The 17,334-nt window shown below is 38.3% G+C and overlaps 1 protein-coding gene across 3 annotated transcripts in view; it reads left to right on the forward strand.

Moving 5' to 3' along the window:
• Nucleotides 1-17,334, forward strand: part of LOC143887832 (Homeodomain-like superfamily protein) — a 47,032-nt gene continuing 29,698 nt past the window's right edge. The window contains exons 1-7 of one of the 3 annotated variants that reach the window (XM_077392043.1): nucleotides 1-283; nucleotides 8,388-8,442; nucleotides 10,253-10,499; nucleotides 15,189-15,246; nucleotides 16,019-16,142; nucleotides 16,504-16,686; nucleotides 16,782-16,907. In XM_077392043.1, the coding sequence (XP_077248158.1) occupies nucleotides 8,415-8,442; nucleotides 10,253-10,499; nucleotides 15,189-15,246; nucleotides 16,019-16,142; nucleotides 16,504-16,686; nucleotides 16,782-16,907 (766 nt within the window). In that variant the 5' untranslated portion in view covers nucleotides 1-283; nucleotides 8,388-8,414. Of the gene's footprint in view, nucleotides 284-8,387; nucleotides 8,443-10,252; nucleotides 10,500-15,188; nucleotides 15,247-16,018; nucleotides 16,143-16,503; nucleotides 16,687-16,781; nucleotides 16,908-17,334 lie in introns of those variants that run through there. The other 2 variants (XM_077392041.1, XM_077392042.1) reach the window with 2 other exon arrangements.

Below are 17,334 nucleotides of genomic sequence, written 5' to 3' on the forward strand. Positions count from 1 at the left end.
GGTCTGGTTGGGTTGCCAAATGCCAAGCCCTTACCCTAACCCAACCCGAAATTAAATCGGGTTGATTTTTCCCAGCAAGCCCGAAGAAATGCCAACCCAACTCGACCCAAAATTGGGTTGAACCAGTAGGGTTCGGGTTTCACTACTTTGTCCCAGTTTCGGTTCGCACTGAAGCAGACATTGAATAGCTCTCATGTTTGAATCGTTTGATCACTTTTTAATAAGAAACAGGGCCTTTGGATCTTCTCTCCTAACAAACGTTCTTCGAGGACTCAAGCTTCAGGTTAGTTATCTTAGATCTTTAAATTTTTATTTTTCTGTATTTTTTTGGATTTATGTGCTTGAATTTAGTGACAATCCATGCGTTTAATGTTCTATGCTGGGTTATGGTCTTATGGCTTCGTTAGAACCTAGAATCTGTGTGTTACCATTAGGATGAATATGATTAATTATGGTTGCTATTTGAGATATTTATTTTAGATGGATGAAGGAAAATACATCATAGAAGTGATTATAAAAATCTAATGGGTGTTTTTATTCTAGAAAGGAAAGTTTTCAGAGGAAAATCTAATGGATTGTGTGATTTGAAGCTTAGGCAAGTTATGTTGTTTTCACATTTAGATGATGCCCAATGCTCCTTCATCTATATTTGATTGTTTTGGATTGGATTTGAATTTCTTCATCTCGTGGCTGTGAAATTATGGCCTATTGATGCCAAAAACAACTTTAATTCTTCAATTAATTGGTAGCAGAGCAAGTTTCCTCCTATGAGGTGTTTCTAGTGGCTGACAGATCAAGGTCATGGAAATTACGGTGGAGCAACTGGAAATATCAACTAGTGGTTTAATTTGATTCATGCCTTAATAGGACAAGTATATGCTTTGACAAGGCATATAGATAGAGTAAGACGAGAGTTTCAACTTTGTCAATGATTCAGTGACAGAGTGCAATAGATAATTCTACTTATAAATTGAAAAGTAAACAAGGTGTGCATGGGCCCTAATCCAACTGGAGGTAACAGACTTGCGATGAGAGTAGGGGTGGCAATGGTTCGGTTTCGGTTTCGGTTTGGTTCGATCCCCAAATCAAACCGGACCGCAATTTGAATCGGTGTGGTAGAAAGTAGAAACCGAACCGAAACTGAATTTTTGGTTTCGGTTACGGTTCGGTTTGGTTCAGCCAATTTTGCCACCCCTTACTCATAATCATTGGAAATATTCGGTTTCGGTTCGGTTTGATCCCCAAACCGAACCGAACTGAAATTTGAATCGGTTATCGGCTTGGTTTAACCAAACCGAAACCGAATTTTCGGTTCGGTTTCAGCTCGGTTCCGGTTCGGTTCGGCCAATTTTGCCACCCCTAGATAAGAGTAAAGAAAAAAGCCTTCAATGAAGAAGTATTCGGCCTCACCCAACATTTTATTGAAGACAAAGTTATGAAGAATTGACAGAACGGATTGATGATTCAAACAATGATGAGCATCTGGGAGAGGAGGCAACTGGTTTGAAGTTTATGGAGAATCCATGTCTGATGAACATTATAATGAACATGAGGATGTATGAGAAAATCTCCACGAGCCACTTTGCAATGAGGTCATTGATGATCTGTGGAGGATAAATACTTTTCAAGGATGGAGGAGTCTTTTATTTTTTTTACGTGGGTTATGTTAAACATCAAGAATCTAGGGATGCAAGGATTGGAACTTTTTTTTCCTGTCTGAACTGGTTGAATTTTAATAATCAGATCAAAGCCCTGCAACCGAGATGGTAATGGAAACAAGAAACAAAGCAATAATAAACAAAAAAGCTACAACAAGGAAAATCAAGGGGATATATGATAAAAAATCTCCAACATCGGTCTATCAACTCCCGCGGAGCGAGACGGTCTGTCTCTTCATTAGCCAATAGCCAGACATGTTGAAAACGAACCGGGTGTCCCTCCACATTGTCCAAAATCTCGTCTATCATATCTGCATATCTCCATGGGTCAGGGCTCTCCCCTACCATCCATCGAACCACATTGAGGGAATCTCCCTCTACTATCAACATTTCTAGGTCCTTGCTATCCATTAACCTTATGCTATGTTGCATGGATTCTTTGTCCCCCTATGTTGATTCCGTGTCGACACATTTCAACATATGAATCGGACATGGATTCGCGCGGGACACAACCGGACTCTTATTGTAGCCACATACCGCACGAATTGTATTTTTTCAGGCGAATCTGACACATCGTTGTCTTTTTTAAAATGTGAATCATGTATATTTTTCCTTTGAAGATGTTATTTTCTTAACTTTTTCTTAATAAAAGCACAACATTTCCTCTCTTAATAAAAACCCTAGCGCCTCCACCCTCCACCCTCAAATTTTCATGAATATATATATATATATATATATATATATATATATATAGAGAGAGAGAGAGAGAGAGAGAGAGAGAGAGAGAGAGAGAGAGAGAACGGTTCCTACACATGTGTAGAGAGTTCTCTACACACTAGCTTAAAATACAGTGGGGGCCCACATTGTTTGGGTGATCCAAGCCATCCATTTTAAAGGCCCTCACATAGATAGGGTGTCTACAAAAAATCAGATCCATAGGATCATCCCAACCCTACGATTTGTGGAGGTAAAATGGATGTCTTTAAACCTTCACAAATTAGTCCATTTTTTGCCTCCACAGTTCGAATGGTTAGGATGATCCTATGGATCTGATTTTTTGTGGACACCCTATCTATGTGAGGGCCTTAAAAATGAATGGTTTGGATCACCCAAATAATGTGGCCCCCACTGTATTTTAAGCTAGTGTGTAGATAACTTATCTACACATATGTGTAGGAACCGTTTTCTCATATATATATATATATATAACCCTAGCGCCTCCACCCTCCACCCTCCACCCTCCACCGTCAAATTTTCATGAATATATATATATATATATATATATATATATATATATATATATATAGAGAGAGAGAGAGAGAGAGAGAGAGAGAGAGAGAGAGAGAGAGAGAGAGAGATGGTATTTTCACCCCCCTGCATTACGTGCACACACCCCTTATAACCTATTTGATGTGAAAAGTGGGCAACTTTATGTCAAATCACATTATAAGGGGTGTGTGCAAGTACTGCAGGGGGGGGGGGTGAAAATATCATATCATATATATATATATATATATATATATATATATATATATATATATATATATATATATATATGGATTTGCTGGGAACTATCGCAGAACGCATTTCACGGATGGGATGTTGCATGTGAGAGCAGCTACCCAGGTGAATTAAATGAATAAGACAAAATCTGAGCCTATGTGGCTGCTCTCACTTGCAACAGCCCATCCGTGAAATGCCTTCTGCGATGGTCCCTAGCAAATCCCGTATATATATATATATATATATATATATATATATATATATATATATATATACGTATGTATGTATGCATGTATGTATATATGTGGGTATATATACGTATAAACACACACAAACACACACACATATATATCTAATACAATAAGCTGGGATGAAAAGAGGAGAGTTTTTTCGATTTTTTTGAAAATCACGTGAGAATTACACCTCACATTTTTTGAACAAATGCACCCATTCAACTCATATAATTTCAATCCTACCCCCCCCCGCCCTTTATGCTTTTAACAAAGGCACCCATTAGATCATATAATTTCAATCCTACCCCCTCCTTTATGCTTTTAACAAAGGCACCCATTAAAGCCGTATAATTTCGATCTTACCCCCCTCCTTTATGGTTTTTTAATTAAAAAACTATAGGGTGATCTTGACCATCCGATTTAAGATAAGAGGAATTATGGAAACATCTATAGATTGGAGGGCTAGGATCGGCCTATGGAAATGATTTTTAGGGCATAACCAATTTATGTTGTGTTCCATCACATGGACGGTTTGGATCAACCTATGACGTGGTCCGTACAGTTCTTTGTCGGCCCGTGCATCGCATCGCACGGGTTTTTTACTAGTATATATATATAGCAGAAGAGAAAAGGAGAGAATTATTTGAATTTCTCCCAAAATTCTAATAGAATTACACATCACTTTTTTTGACTTTTTTTTAACAAAGGCACGCATTCAACCCACAGATTTTCAATCCTACGCCCTCCTTTATGCTTTTTAACAAAGGCACCCATTAAAGCCGCTTAATTTCAATCCTACCCCCTTCCTTTATGCTTTTTTAATTGTGGAAACCTCTATAGATTGGAGAGCTAGCATCAGCCTATGGAAATGATTTTACCACACGGGGTTTTTTACTAGTATATATATATATATATATATATATATATATATATATATAGTTAGTTAGTTAGTTAGTTAGTTAGTTAGTTAGTTAGATGAAGCTGTGTCATTTACATATTTTTGATATTTCAAATGTAGCCCTAGTGAGAGGGAGAGCCATTCTTCTCTCTACTTTCTCTTTTTCTTCTTCTCTCCAATGGAGCTTTGAATTGGACGAACATGGTATCAGAGCTATAGGTTCTGATTAGTTTCCAAGAAGTGAAGAATCAACACGCAAAAAAAAAAAAGAAAGAAAGAAAGGAGGAACCGGAAAAACCCTAGTTGGGTTTTTTGGGTTTGTGGAGCCACCGCCTATCTCACCCCGTCTCCTCCTTGTATACTTGCCGCCCCTCCCACCACGTCTCCTCCTTGTGACCCACCCCCCCCCACACACACAGCCTCACTCTTCCTACCTCCCATCCCTTTGGAAAAACTCGTGTTGGGTTTTCCGATTCCCGTCTTTTGGGTTTTTAATCCTTCGACTCCTTTTCCCTACCCACCCTTGGTTTTTCGGGTTGTGCATTTCACCACTTTAGTGCTCCACGCTTGTTTCTGCTCCGTTTTCTCCTTCCGTGGCCCTTGCAGTTCTGTGCTCTTCAGCTGTTTGTGATGCTTGACTGATTTTTGTTCGGGGTATTTCATCATCGCCTGTTGTGTGTCTAGATGGGACTTGGGTAGATGCTTCCTTTGCTCGCTCTCGTATGTGGTTCACGTCTGCATCGTCCCTGGTGGTTCTCGTTTGATTTATTGGTGGTTGAAAGTGTTGTTGGTGTGCTTTGGTTTGATACATTGTTGGCGAGTCATTGTCGTGGTCTACTTGCATTGCTGGCATTATGTCTTTTCCTTCGAGTTTGTCATCTACGGTTGTTCCCGCTCACTAGATGACTTCTATTAAGTTGGATGGGTCGAATTGCCCCCCTTGGCATATAGCAGTTGAAACTTTTCTGCTTGCTCATGGTAAAATCGAATTTGTAGAGCATGATTCTCCTGTTGATGAGAAGTCCTATGTTAGGTGGCGCCAAGATGATGCTAGGATCCGGACTCTTATGGAACAGTATGGAGACAAAAGTGGCTGGTCCGATGATGTATCTCAAGTCTTCTAAGGACATACGACAGCGTGCTGAGACTCTATATTATGGTGTTAACAATCTCACTCGTATTTGTGATGTCTATTTTGAGTTGATGCATCTACAGCGTGGGGACAAGTCGCTGTCAGAATTCTACTGTCAGTTTATGGCCCCATTTTTTTGAAATGGTATTTTTTTTTTTTGAAATGGTCAGTTTATGGCCCCATGTGAGCAGCTTGACTTATATATGCCCTTTACTACAGATCCCCGCGGTACTTGCCAACCGTCAGGAGGACTTATGGGTTGTTCAGTTTCTTGATGCCTTTGGCCCTGATTTTCTGCCGATTCGGCAACAGATTGTTGGCTTAGGGTCCCTTACATCCCTAGATGAGGTGCTTTCCCGGGTCCAGTACTCTATGCTGTTTGAGAGTCCGCATAACGTCACTCTTCAGTGTTCTGCTCTTGCTGCTCACTCTGGGAGAAATCGTAGTTTTCGTGGTGGACGTTCTGGACATTTTCGAGGTCGTCACGGCCATGGAGGTGTCGTGATTCAGGGGGAGGCCGTGATTCTGGAGGTCGTGGCTCCTGCTTTTGCACGCACTGTCGCCTGGAGGGTCACTCCGTCGACTTCTGCTATGATTTGCATCCGGAGTTGACTCCATCTCACTATGCCAATCATGTGTCTGTTCCACCGAAACTAAATGTTTCTGTTTCTGTGCCGACCAAAACCGAAACCAAAATTTAAAACCTTGTATGTGATATTTAGAGTCATTTTGGTAATAAACTTTCAAGATAGAGTACTCTTTATAAAGAATCCACACATCAAACACACACACACACACATACATACATGAATAAACATTTAGTATGCTTCAGATGCTATTGTTATGTAATGGAAAGAAAATTTACAAAGGAACATTCAGCAATACTAGAAAATTCTCTCTTGGATGTATGCATGCTGCAAAGAAAATATGTTGAACTGCACTTGAATAATCTCTGCTATTGGAAGGTTGGACCATTGAAGGGTCAAGGGTGCTGCTTCATAGCTTCTGCAGCTAATGATTGCTATGAATTATTTCTTTTTCTCATTGGAGTCCATGTTTTTCTTGAATGATAACAGCAATTTATTGCAAATATCAAATTTATAACATGGAAAATACCCATCCAATCTGGGAGGGGCAAGGCATCCCCGCTACACCTAAAAAACGAAAAAACTGAAAAGTAAGATATACATCCATAAATTCCAAACGATCTCGAAATCTTGAATGTAAACTATAGAAACAGTAAAGGTAGTGCTGCCAAATGCACAAAAACAACCTGTCTCTACTCCCATAACGGGCCAACAGTCCAGAAACTCAAACGTTAGATAGAGACTAGAGGTAGTGTGCTTCCAGTGACTAAGATCTCCCTTTCAATGCCTTCTTTTGCTAATTTATTTGCCAATCACCTCATGTGATAGAGTCCATGTTGTGGACAAGTTGAAGTAGTCAGTTGTACAGTTTTTACTAGCCTTGGATGCAGTCTATATTTCTTTGTAATTTGCTGATTTTGTTTACTGGACTTTCCTCATGGTGCTGAATTAATTAAATACAACAACAAAGTAAGATGAGTAAGAATATTAAAACCTTTTGGTGAACAAATTCTGGTGGTTCTAGTGGCCCCAAGTGGCATAACAGTCGACTTTTATGACTGTCTTGTTAATGCTGTGTTTCGGATAATTTGAAAACTGTTGAATGGAAGAAATGGTCTTGTTCTATGCCACATGAAGTCACTGCCATGTTGTCAATTAAAAATACCTTGCAGACCTTACGTTTTCCACTTGTAATTCATTTTCCAGTTTAAAATTCCTTTTAACACATTGCATTCAATAATTCAAGCGCAGCCGACCTCGCATTTCTTATGCAACATCTCATATTAAGCTTAGAGAATAAGGCTCTCATGCAGCAGATCAGTAACATTATTCATGAGAAGCACAGAAAAGTGGTCCCTTAATTATTGAAGGCGATTCGGCAAATACAATTGCATGGGCTTCAAGCTGGAAAAGTGGACCATGGGGATTTCATCAGACGCTTGACGCTACCAGGGACCTGCTGAGGATAATTATTCCTCATCTTCAGCATATGCAGAGATCAGCAAATTCGGCCGCTGATGAACTGGCAAAGGAGGGAGTCAATTTGGAAGAAACAAGGATCATCATTTCTAACTTCATGGACAATCCGGGTTGAATATTATTGTACTTTTTTTCCATCTGGAGACGGAGGAATGCCTCCTGGATTGATTTCGGGGACTTCTTGGTCCCCCTGTAAATCTTTAAATTGGAATAAAATTGGTTGTTATCTTTGAAAAAAAATGAGAAGCACAGAAAAGACTGTATGCCAATTCAAATGTATAATTGTTCTGTTGCAATTCTATATTATGTTTGATGATGATGGTATTATTCTGCCTAACAAATGTGATTATCTCATTCTTTTTAAAATGGGAAATGAAAATCTGTGTTTTTCCCACATCGAATGTGTAAAAGCTACCAAACCTTCACTTGGGCCTTGGGGTAGTAGTAGCAGCAATGCTGCCAATCTGCCATGATGCAACATTATCATAAATATACGTGGAATTCACTGTCCACCATGTTGAACTATGTTCTCTTCCACAACTATTATTTTAACTTTTAGAGATCACCTTTGGTGCACATATTAGAATCACAGACAAGTTTGGTAACAAGACATAGGGCCTCTTTGGATGCCACCATAATTGTTTCTCATTTACAAATAAGATTATTTTAGTTTAAGCATGTTTGCAATTTGAACATTATGTTGTATTTGAAAACCATTACATATTTCATTTCTAACGCTGTTATAAGTTTATAACCAGTATTTGCATTTGCGAATATGGTCATATGCAAATAATTTTTAGAGGTAACAAAGAGACCCATAGTTGTTTTTCTCTTGGAGGTGAGAAAAAATCTCTTTCCCTTATATTTTTAGTTACATCTTTTCTTTTTGGAATGCAGCTCAATATGAACTGTTGAGAACAGAAGATGAGCGTTTGCGGCATCTACAGGAAAGGTCAAAATCTCAGCAACCTGATCATCTGGACCGTCAGTTTGGCTGCTCGTCGCTCGATCAGTTCTCCCTACCGTAGGGACCTTGGTTCTGTAAAGGAGCATGTGGTTGTGAACAAGATTGCACCATATCCTTGCATGATACTGCAAAAGTCCTAATTACAATAAGACCAGACTCTGATATTGGACTTTTGAATCCAATAATCAGTTTTGAACTCAGAATCCGTTCTCAAAATCCAGAACAAACAATGCCTAACTTCTTAGATTATAGCTAATTCCTAATGATGATTTTAACAATATTTTAACATAATAGAGACTAATAGGCAAAAGTCTCTATTTCTGCAATGATATATTCACACCCCCTGTAGGATGATTCACACCACTGGTAACATGAATTCTGGCAGACTTTTAACGATTTTTTATGTGTAAAAGGGGTGCAAATCATCCTACCAGGGGTGCGAATTTATCATCTCCCCTCTATTTTGATGATATTTTTCCATAATTTTGTTTTCCCTTGGTTGATCCCAACTTGAGTGGACTATATTTCTAGAGATAGCAATTTTGGTGGGCCCAGAGGAGTCCTTAAAGTGAATCTCATGGGCCGTGGTATCATTCCATATCGGGCCCAAAACTATATCGGGCCTCAAATCAACCCGAATGACATTTTTGACCTTTTGGCGAAAGAGGTTCGTCGCATCACATGGTTGACTAAGGAGCTGACGTGGCATCGAGTAGGCTGACGTCAGCGTGTTGAAGGCAGGCCACATGTCCAACCTTTTAGACATGCTCTCTCTCCACCACTAGTTTCGATTTCCCTACCTAATCCTTTTTTTTTTATTTTTGGTTTTCTATTTTTCTCATGTTTATTTGTTTTATATTACCAATAATCTCTCTTTGAATAGCAACCATCCACTTTATATTGCATCGAGATTTTATAGGATGATCCAAACCGTTTAATTTGTTGGGCCCACAAGGTGGATAGCCTGTACCCTGTAAATCATCTGCATAGGATGATGATCCTAACCGTCCGATATGTAGAAGGACTGCAGATTATCGAAACATCTATAGATCAGAGGGTTAGGATCATCCTATGGAGATGAATGGTTTGGATCATTCCAACTGAATGTGTACCAAAGTACTAGTTGAAAATATCTCATATTATATGGTGGACAGAACATGCATGTGCAGCAGTACAAAGTAGTAGAGTGGCTGAAAATGAATAGATGATCCAAAACCATTCATTCTTTTGCCCGTCACATTGTGCCCAAAAATTGGAGCCATAGGAAGATCCTAACCATTCATTTGTGGTCCCTATTTTCGGACACCATGATACAACAAAAGCTCTATAAATTGAATGGTTACGATCATCTCATGTCGCGGCCCATCTATGGCCAGGACCAAAAAAATTAATGGCTTAGATTATCCATTCATGAGGATTCAATTCTTCACCTTGTTAATTCTGCCCCCTAATTCTGTTCATTTTTTAACCAAATACCGGATTTGGGTGCAATCAGATTCCAACGCTTGATTCCACCAACCCATTAATGTTGAACTGGTTGTGGTTCATTAGATATAAAGAGTCTTAAGATCAACGACTAAACTATGTTTCCCATCTTTTTGTAGTCTCAGTTTTATATAAGGTGTAAGTGATAAAATTTTCCCCCTTTTCTTCCCAAGACTACCCAGTTCTACAGCATTTATCACTACTCTTTTTACACTGTAAGGGGGTAGCTCAGGGAACAAGGAGGGGCGAATTATCATTTCCCATTAGATAAGTATATTTGTACACTTATTAAAATACTCTGTTTTTCCAGGGCCTAGTTTTTTACAAACTTCATCATCCATCTGGCAAGGAAGAGTAGAGGAGCATATGGTGTCTGTAAATCCTCCGGAAGGTTTCTTCTTGGATCCATTGGGAATGGCACTCCCTGGCCTTGGTGGGTCCTTATCAACCTCTTCTGATGATCCCAGCAAGAAGATTAGGAAACCTTACACAATTACCAAATCCAGAGAGAGTTGGACTGAACAAGAACATGACAAGTTTCTTGAAGCCCTCCAACTGTATGTACTTGTCTTCCTTCTTTCTTTTTATTCTCTATATTTTCTGGGTTTGTTGTGATACTTTTGGTTCTTTCAATTTCTGGGTCACTTGAATTTTTCTTTCATTTGTTTTCTCCAGCTGGGTTTTAGGTTATCATGAGCTGAAATTTGATTTAAAAAAAAAAAAATAAAATTTTATGGATGGAATTTGGAAATTTTGGTTTTTTTAGTTTAGGGTTTTTTGTTGCTTATGGGTTTGGATACTTGAATTTTGCAGACTGCTTATGTGCATTGTAAAATTGGGTCTTTTAGAGTTATTCATTGTGTTGAATGGGTGTGTAATTTTTGATGTTCTGGTTCTTTATAGTAGTTATAAAGGACAAGGTGTTTTGGGTACCTTTTTTTTGTCTGTCAATTGGTTGTAGCTAAGAAACAAGAGAAGAAGCGGACCAGCCGTCGTTTTTGACTTCTCGCCCTTCTTTCCGTCAACAAGAGAGTAGCAGATCCTCCTATATTTCCAGGTTTTAGAAATCTCAGGATGCAAGAGAGATTTTTAAAGCCTGAATTTCTCACTTAAAATCCAAGAAACGCTGTCAGGACAGCATACATCACCTTGATCATGCACCTTCTTTTACACTGTTTTCAAACTAAAAACCTGGATTCGAAAATCCGCGTATCCAAACGGCCCCCCTTAGTGTTCTATTTCTACACTAATTATGTAGCCCGAGTCTAATCTTGCCCCCTACTCCCACTCGGAAACGAATACCCTTTTGGAAGGTGGGCTTAAGTTTAAGAACATCTCTCCAAACCATTACCCTTTTAGTCATGTATCCGTAAATTGGCACCCAATCTCCAAAGTTGGAACCTACGTTGTGTCCATCACTAGTCTTCAGAGGTGCTCCCTATCTTCACCAAATCTCCTAAACCATTTGCCAATTAATGTGGTGTTCATCAATCTGAACTTCCGAATCCCTATACCTTCTTCGTTAAAGGACTTGCACATATTGATCCAGTTAACTAGGTGGTTTTTTTTTCTTTGTCATCCTGCAGTAAATTTCTTTGAAGTCATTCTGTCCTATCGATTACTGAAACCAAGCACACAAATAACGACATAAATTAAAGAGGGAGGTTGGCCTGGACAACCTAAACCAATGTAATTCAGCATCGTAGAAAAAGTAGGCCTTTTTTTCATTTCATTGTGCGAGTTTCGTATTTTCTTCTCGATTATTGGGTCCCACTGTCTTCTTGTGGGTCTGCCCATGAAGATAAGGAGACCCAGATAGGTGTTTGTAGGTCCTTTTTCTTACATTCCAACGTAGAGGCAGCTCCACAATCTCCTAATCATTTAACCTCATGCTCATGACTATGGATTTGTTGCCTCTGACCCGACATAGCTTCAAAAAATCTGAGGACGGCCTTAAGGTTCCTTAGCTTCCGACCATCACGGCTGCTAAAGAGTAGCGTAGTATCAACGTGTTGTAGACAAGAGATTTTAACCCACATTGGACTATAATGAATCCTTCAATCAGACCTCTAGATTTGACCCTTTGCTAGAATCTCCTATTGTGAACTGGAGCAGGAGAAACCCTTTGTCTTCCCTTGAATCTCCCTCAGTGGCTGCCTCCCTCCCCATTGAGTCTTCGACCTCTCTGCCCTTTGGCATGATGCCCATGGCCATCGTGTGAATGCCACCCTCTGTTTTGTTGTTCCATTTCCAGCACCAGGCGTTTGCTTCCATCCTCTTCCACATTTTCCATTAGATGTTGCGTCTACATCGTCCATTACAACATCCAGCCATTCATTTTTGTGACCATCTAGCGCCAATCTTTTCGTGTATTTGTTCCATAAATTTAATTTATCTTTTCAAATATATAATCCAAGTCAATGAGTGTGTCATCTCCTGACCGTCTGTTCAAGTATCTTACCCTCCACCTCATGTACAAGTGTGTGAAACCAATTTATGCTTCAAGCCCAGTCCATAATGTAGGCACCAATCAACTATAAAGTGCCTGCCAAAAATACTTTAGATGCTTAGTTTAACATAATAAGGATTTCACGATCGGGAAATTGAAATTAACTTGAGACTCTTACACTCATACCTAGAACATCTAGTGAGACTGTATGCTGTGGCACGAGAGCTCCAAATGAGTTTTTCAATTATGTCAATGTGTGACATTTTTTAATTCATTAAAAGATTGAGAATGAGTATAAATTGTACTTACTGACCTACTTAGTAGTATTACGTAGTACTTAGTATTTACATCAGTCTGAGCTTGTTTTTGTTTATGAATTTCAGGCTCCATTCGTTCTCTCAACCTCATTAACCCTTACTTGATTTCAGGGTGGTTGGAGTTCAGCTATATTGGATTTGTAGATTTAAATAATGTGCTGCAATCTTAAAAAAAAATACAAGTATAACAATTTTCTTTAATCGAGTATTAGAATTTAAAAGTTAGAATTGAAAAGAACAAAAACCAATGAATTTAATAGTGAATTCATAATTAGTAAATTACTGGCTACATGCAAGTCGTTGTGCAATGGACTCTCCGTCGTTGGTCAAAGATTTCTAACAGTCTTTGCAGTACCAAAAATCTTTCTAACAGTCTTTATGACATTGCAAAGATAGCCCATCACGGGCTTCTCATGCCCATCTGCCGTGTTTTTAAATTTAAACCAAAACTGACACGAAACAACTGAAATGTTTCCATTCCCCTCCTCACCAAAACCGATACTTTAACTAAAAAGGTTACCAAAACCAAGATCTTAAGTATATTAGTGGTATATTATATCAATGTGTATTACATATTTATATTTATATAAATCGCATGCACAGTTTAAAGTTTAAATTTGGATAGGATAGAATGGAAGAAAATGATCCACGTAGAAGAACTCAACTAGAGCCAGGATTAGAGCCGGGTGGATTCCTTTTACCTTCTTCATGAATTTTTTCTAAAGGATTCATTTAGCTGACCCCAACTAGTTTGGGACAAAGGCTTTGTTGAGTTGAGTTGAGTTGAGTTGAGCATGCATAGTTTAAATTTCCACTGAAAACAACATGAAACGACTGAAATGTTTCCATTTCCATCTCCACCAAAACACACTGGAAGCGAAACAATAGCAAAATCAAAACCGTAAGTGTATTAGTGGTATACTATACCAGCATATTTTACATAGTTATAGTTATACGAATCACGTCTGAAATGTGGTATGTCTTATGTGTAAATATTTATATGCATTACATGTAAAATGTGCTATATACTGAATTGTCATTCTAGCACCTCCTGAAGTTTGGTCTAAGATGTTCATTATTTGTTTATATTTTAGTACGTTTTCGTTTCCATGCTGACCAAAACTGAATCCATAACTTAAAACCTTGTGAATTACATGTGAAATGTGGTATGTACTGAATTATCGGACAAGCGTGACAATGAATGTCACTAGGTGTTCGATGTTGAACCATTATGGATGATTGTCTTGCTTATGCCATGGTTGCTAAGTGTGTATTCATGTTTATTCTAGCATTTCCTGAAGTTTCATCTCAAGATTTTATCATTTGCATATGTTTCCATACATTTCCATGATTTTATAGGATTTCCACCAATTTTATACCGAAACCCAAACGTTTCCATTTCTGTGATGACCGAAACCGAAATTTAAAACCTTGCCACCTAGATTTCTTAGGACTTCGACATTAACTTATGCGGCTAATACTATTTATGTGTCTTCTATGGCTAATACTATTTATGAGTCATACAAGAGAGTTGGTGTTCAATACCTGTTGATCCATTCTCCTCGATACCACTTTTGATGTTGATTGAACTAATTTCTGCAATTCGAATTGATAAAGTGATTAGCTCGTATCATTTTTCTGTGAACAAAATCAAATATTTTCCTCGCCGTTCCGTCGAGACGGAATCCTCTAACCTCTAATTCGGTCAAGTAAGCAAGCAAGAAGTGCCCTATAAGCCTATAAGCCTCTAAACCCCTCCTGTACTTCTTCTCAATTGGTTATCTTTTTCTAGGAACATAGAAATCAAATATTTTTTTTTTCAATTATGTCTAGCATAGAATATTTATTGCTAAAGTACATTTATCTGCATGTAAGTTGTGGAAAGTAATATTGTTGGTAAAATCATGAAATCAAAAGCTTTTTGAGCATTGGTGTCTGACACTTCAATAAAATATGACCCTTTGGCCCTTTTGGTGTTCGACACAGTGTATGAAAATTATTACATATTACCAAGGTTTTAAATTTCGGTTTCGGAATGCGTTTCGGTCCTCACTGAAACCGAAATTTTTGCTGGAATTTCGAAATTTCGTTCGACATTCGACGAAATCTAATGAACGGCTATTTTTTCTCTTTTGATCGAAATTTCAGGATAATATTAAATAATTATCAAAAATCCGAATTTTTGGGTGAAATCCCTAAAATTTTGGACGAAATAAACTACTGCTTCGGGTTACATCGATTTCGGTTTCGTGATAGACCGAAACCCGAAATCTTGAACCGAAATTTAAAACCTTGCATATTACATAACATATACCAAGTATCATTGAAAAATTAACAAGGAAACACCATTCAATACTCTCTCTCTAACTCTCTCGCTCTGTTATGGCAAGCCTCGGACTTGAACATAAAACCCTTACCCAATGGTTGAGATGTTGTGCCATTTTTTTCATGATATGGTTTCCACTCTTGACTGTTTTCAGCTTTGATCGCGATTGGAAGAAAATTGAGGCATTTGTTGGCTCAAAGACAGTTATTCAGGTACGACTGCATCACTCTGTCTGTTATCATGATAATCTAAGTTGCAAATATTAATTGCAAGTCATGGATAAAACCCATCAAGTTATTTTAGGATGAAGTATGTTCTTTTCAGTTGTCTCTTAGCTCCTCATTGATTTGAGGGAAATGATATCAAAAGACACGCTCGTGTCAGGGCTATCCCAAACTGACCTCCTAATATTGCCATGCATACCAAAATAGAGGTATGTTTGTCATTTTATAAGAAGGTAAGGGCACTTTTGTCAATAAAGAATGCTCATTAATGCATTGTCAGCTATGTGGAAGCTTTCTGACACAGGCATTTCTTCCTAGCTGCTCTCTTTATTTTTTTTCTTGGGCTCTGTCGAGAGAAGGAAAATAACACAAGGTCTATAGGTTTGATTTTTTTAATGATAATATGAGCAATGATAGACTGAAGGGCGCCCTTGCAAAATCCAGTTACAAGGGAGCCCTCATTGGTCCATAGCAAGAAAGTGCATTTATTAGGGTACTAAAAAATAGGGATATGACGTTGACAACTATAATCATATTCATATGTCTTTGCTTGCTATGGACCAATTAGGGTGCCCTTGTAACTGGTTTTTTGCAAGGGCGCCCTTCATTCTATCATTCCTTTGATAATAGATGTTTATTGCTTTATTCTAAATAGCGCTCATTCCACCACCAAAGAGGCTGCGGCTCTATCAATACCATAAATTGTTGTACTGTTAGATTTTCATCCATTCCCACATGTAAAAGCACAGTCTCTCTGCAGATACGCAGCCATGCTCAGAAGTACTTTCTGAAGGTTCAGAAAAATGGGACAAGTGAACACGTACCACCTCCTCGTCCCAAACGGAAAGCAGCCCATCCGTATCCACAAAAAGCCTCTAAAAATGGTCAGAATAATTGTACTCGATTATGCTTAGTTTTCATAGGCTCTGTTCGTTTAAGATTGTGACAACCGATTGTGAGTGCCAAACCAATTCTTTGACTCAAATTTAAACGTAATTTTGAGTCCAAAAATCGGTTTGGCACTCACAATTGGTTGCATAATCTTAAGGCCCTGTTCATTTGAGATTATGACAACTGATTGTGAGTGCCAAACCAATTATTGGACTCAGATTTAAATGTAATTTTGAGTCCAATATTTGGTTTGTCATTCACAATCAGTTGTCATAATCTTAAACGAACAGGGACTAAACGAACAGGTCCATAATGTTTTAGAAGTTCAAGCCCTCAGATTTCGAAATTTGCCAGCTCTGTTGCCATCACAAGCCACTGTGGCATTACAATCTTCATCCTGTCTGCTTGAACCGGGGTATCCTCTCAGGACAGATTCATCTTCAATGCTTAGGAATTCTAACACAACTACAAGCACAGCCGTGTCTTCCTGGGCCCACAATTCTGCCCCACCAGTCAGTGTATCAAATGTTACAAAAGGTTTTATTCATTGACCCATTTAACCTGGTTTCTCGTTCCAAAATTACAATTGCTTCTTAAGCAAAAACTTGTATTTAAACAAGTTAATTTTCCAGATCATATAGGACATGCAGGGACTACTGTAGTAAATAACTGCTGTTGCAGTAGCACTGAAAGCCCTCCTAGGACATGGCCCACTTGTGAAGCTACTGATCAAGGGAATTATGGCCCACCACTTCGAGGTAAGTAGCTCTTTTACTGCAAATAGTTGTATTTCAATTAAATTGTGTATATTTACGGATCCACTTAGTATTATTTCATACATATTGATATGAAGCATGACTAAAGTACATGTGAAATCTTCTTTGACTTGTGTATGGAGATGTACCAGAATACAATAATGGCACTTTGTATTTCTGAACATGCACAGGAGCTAGAGTTTGCACTGAGTGTGTGAGATCAGGATTGTGGAAACTGTAGTCCTCAAGAGAGTGAGGAAGCAGAAGCACTTTGGAAGTGTTTGTATAAATAATATTAAAGAATTTGAAAGATGTATTTCTATTAAAGAATTTGTGTAAATAATATTAAAGAATTTGAAAGATGTATTTCTATTATATAAATTAACTTAATTAGTACATCTCTCTATTATATAAATTAACTTAATTAGCA

Source organism: Tasmannia lanceolata, unplaced genomic scaffold (genome assembly GCF_043159265.1).
Source record: "Tasmannia lanceolata isolate RefF3 unplaced genomic scaffold, GAP_Taslan_0.1 ptg000012l, whole genome shotgun sequence".
Taxonomy (NCBI): Eukaryota; Viridiplantae; Streptophyta; class Magnoliopsida; order Canellales; family Winteraceae; genus Tasmannia; species Tasmannia lanceolata.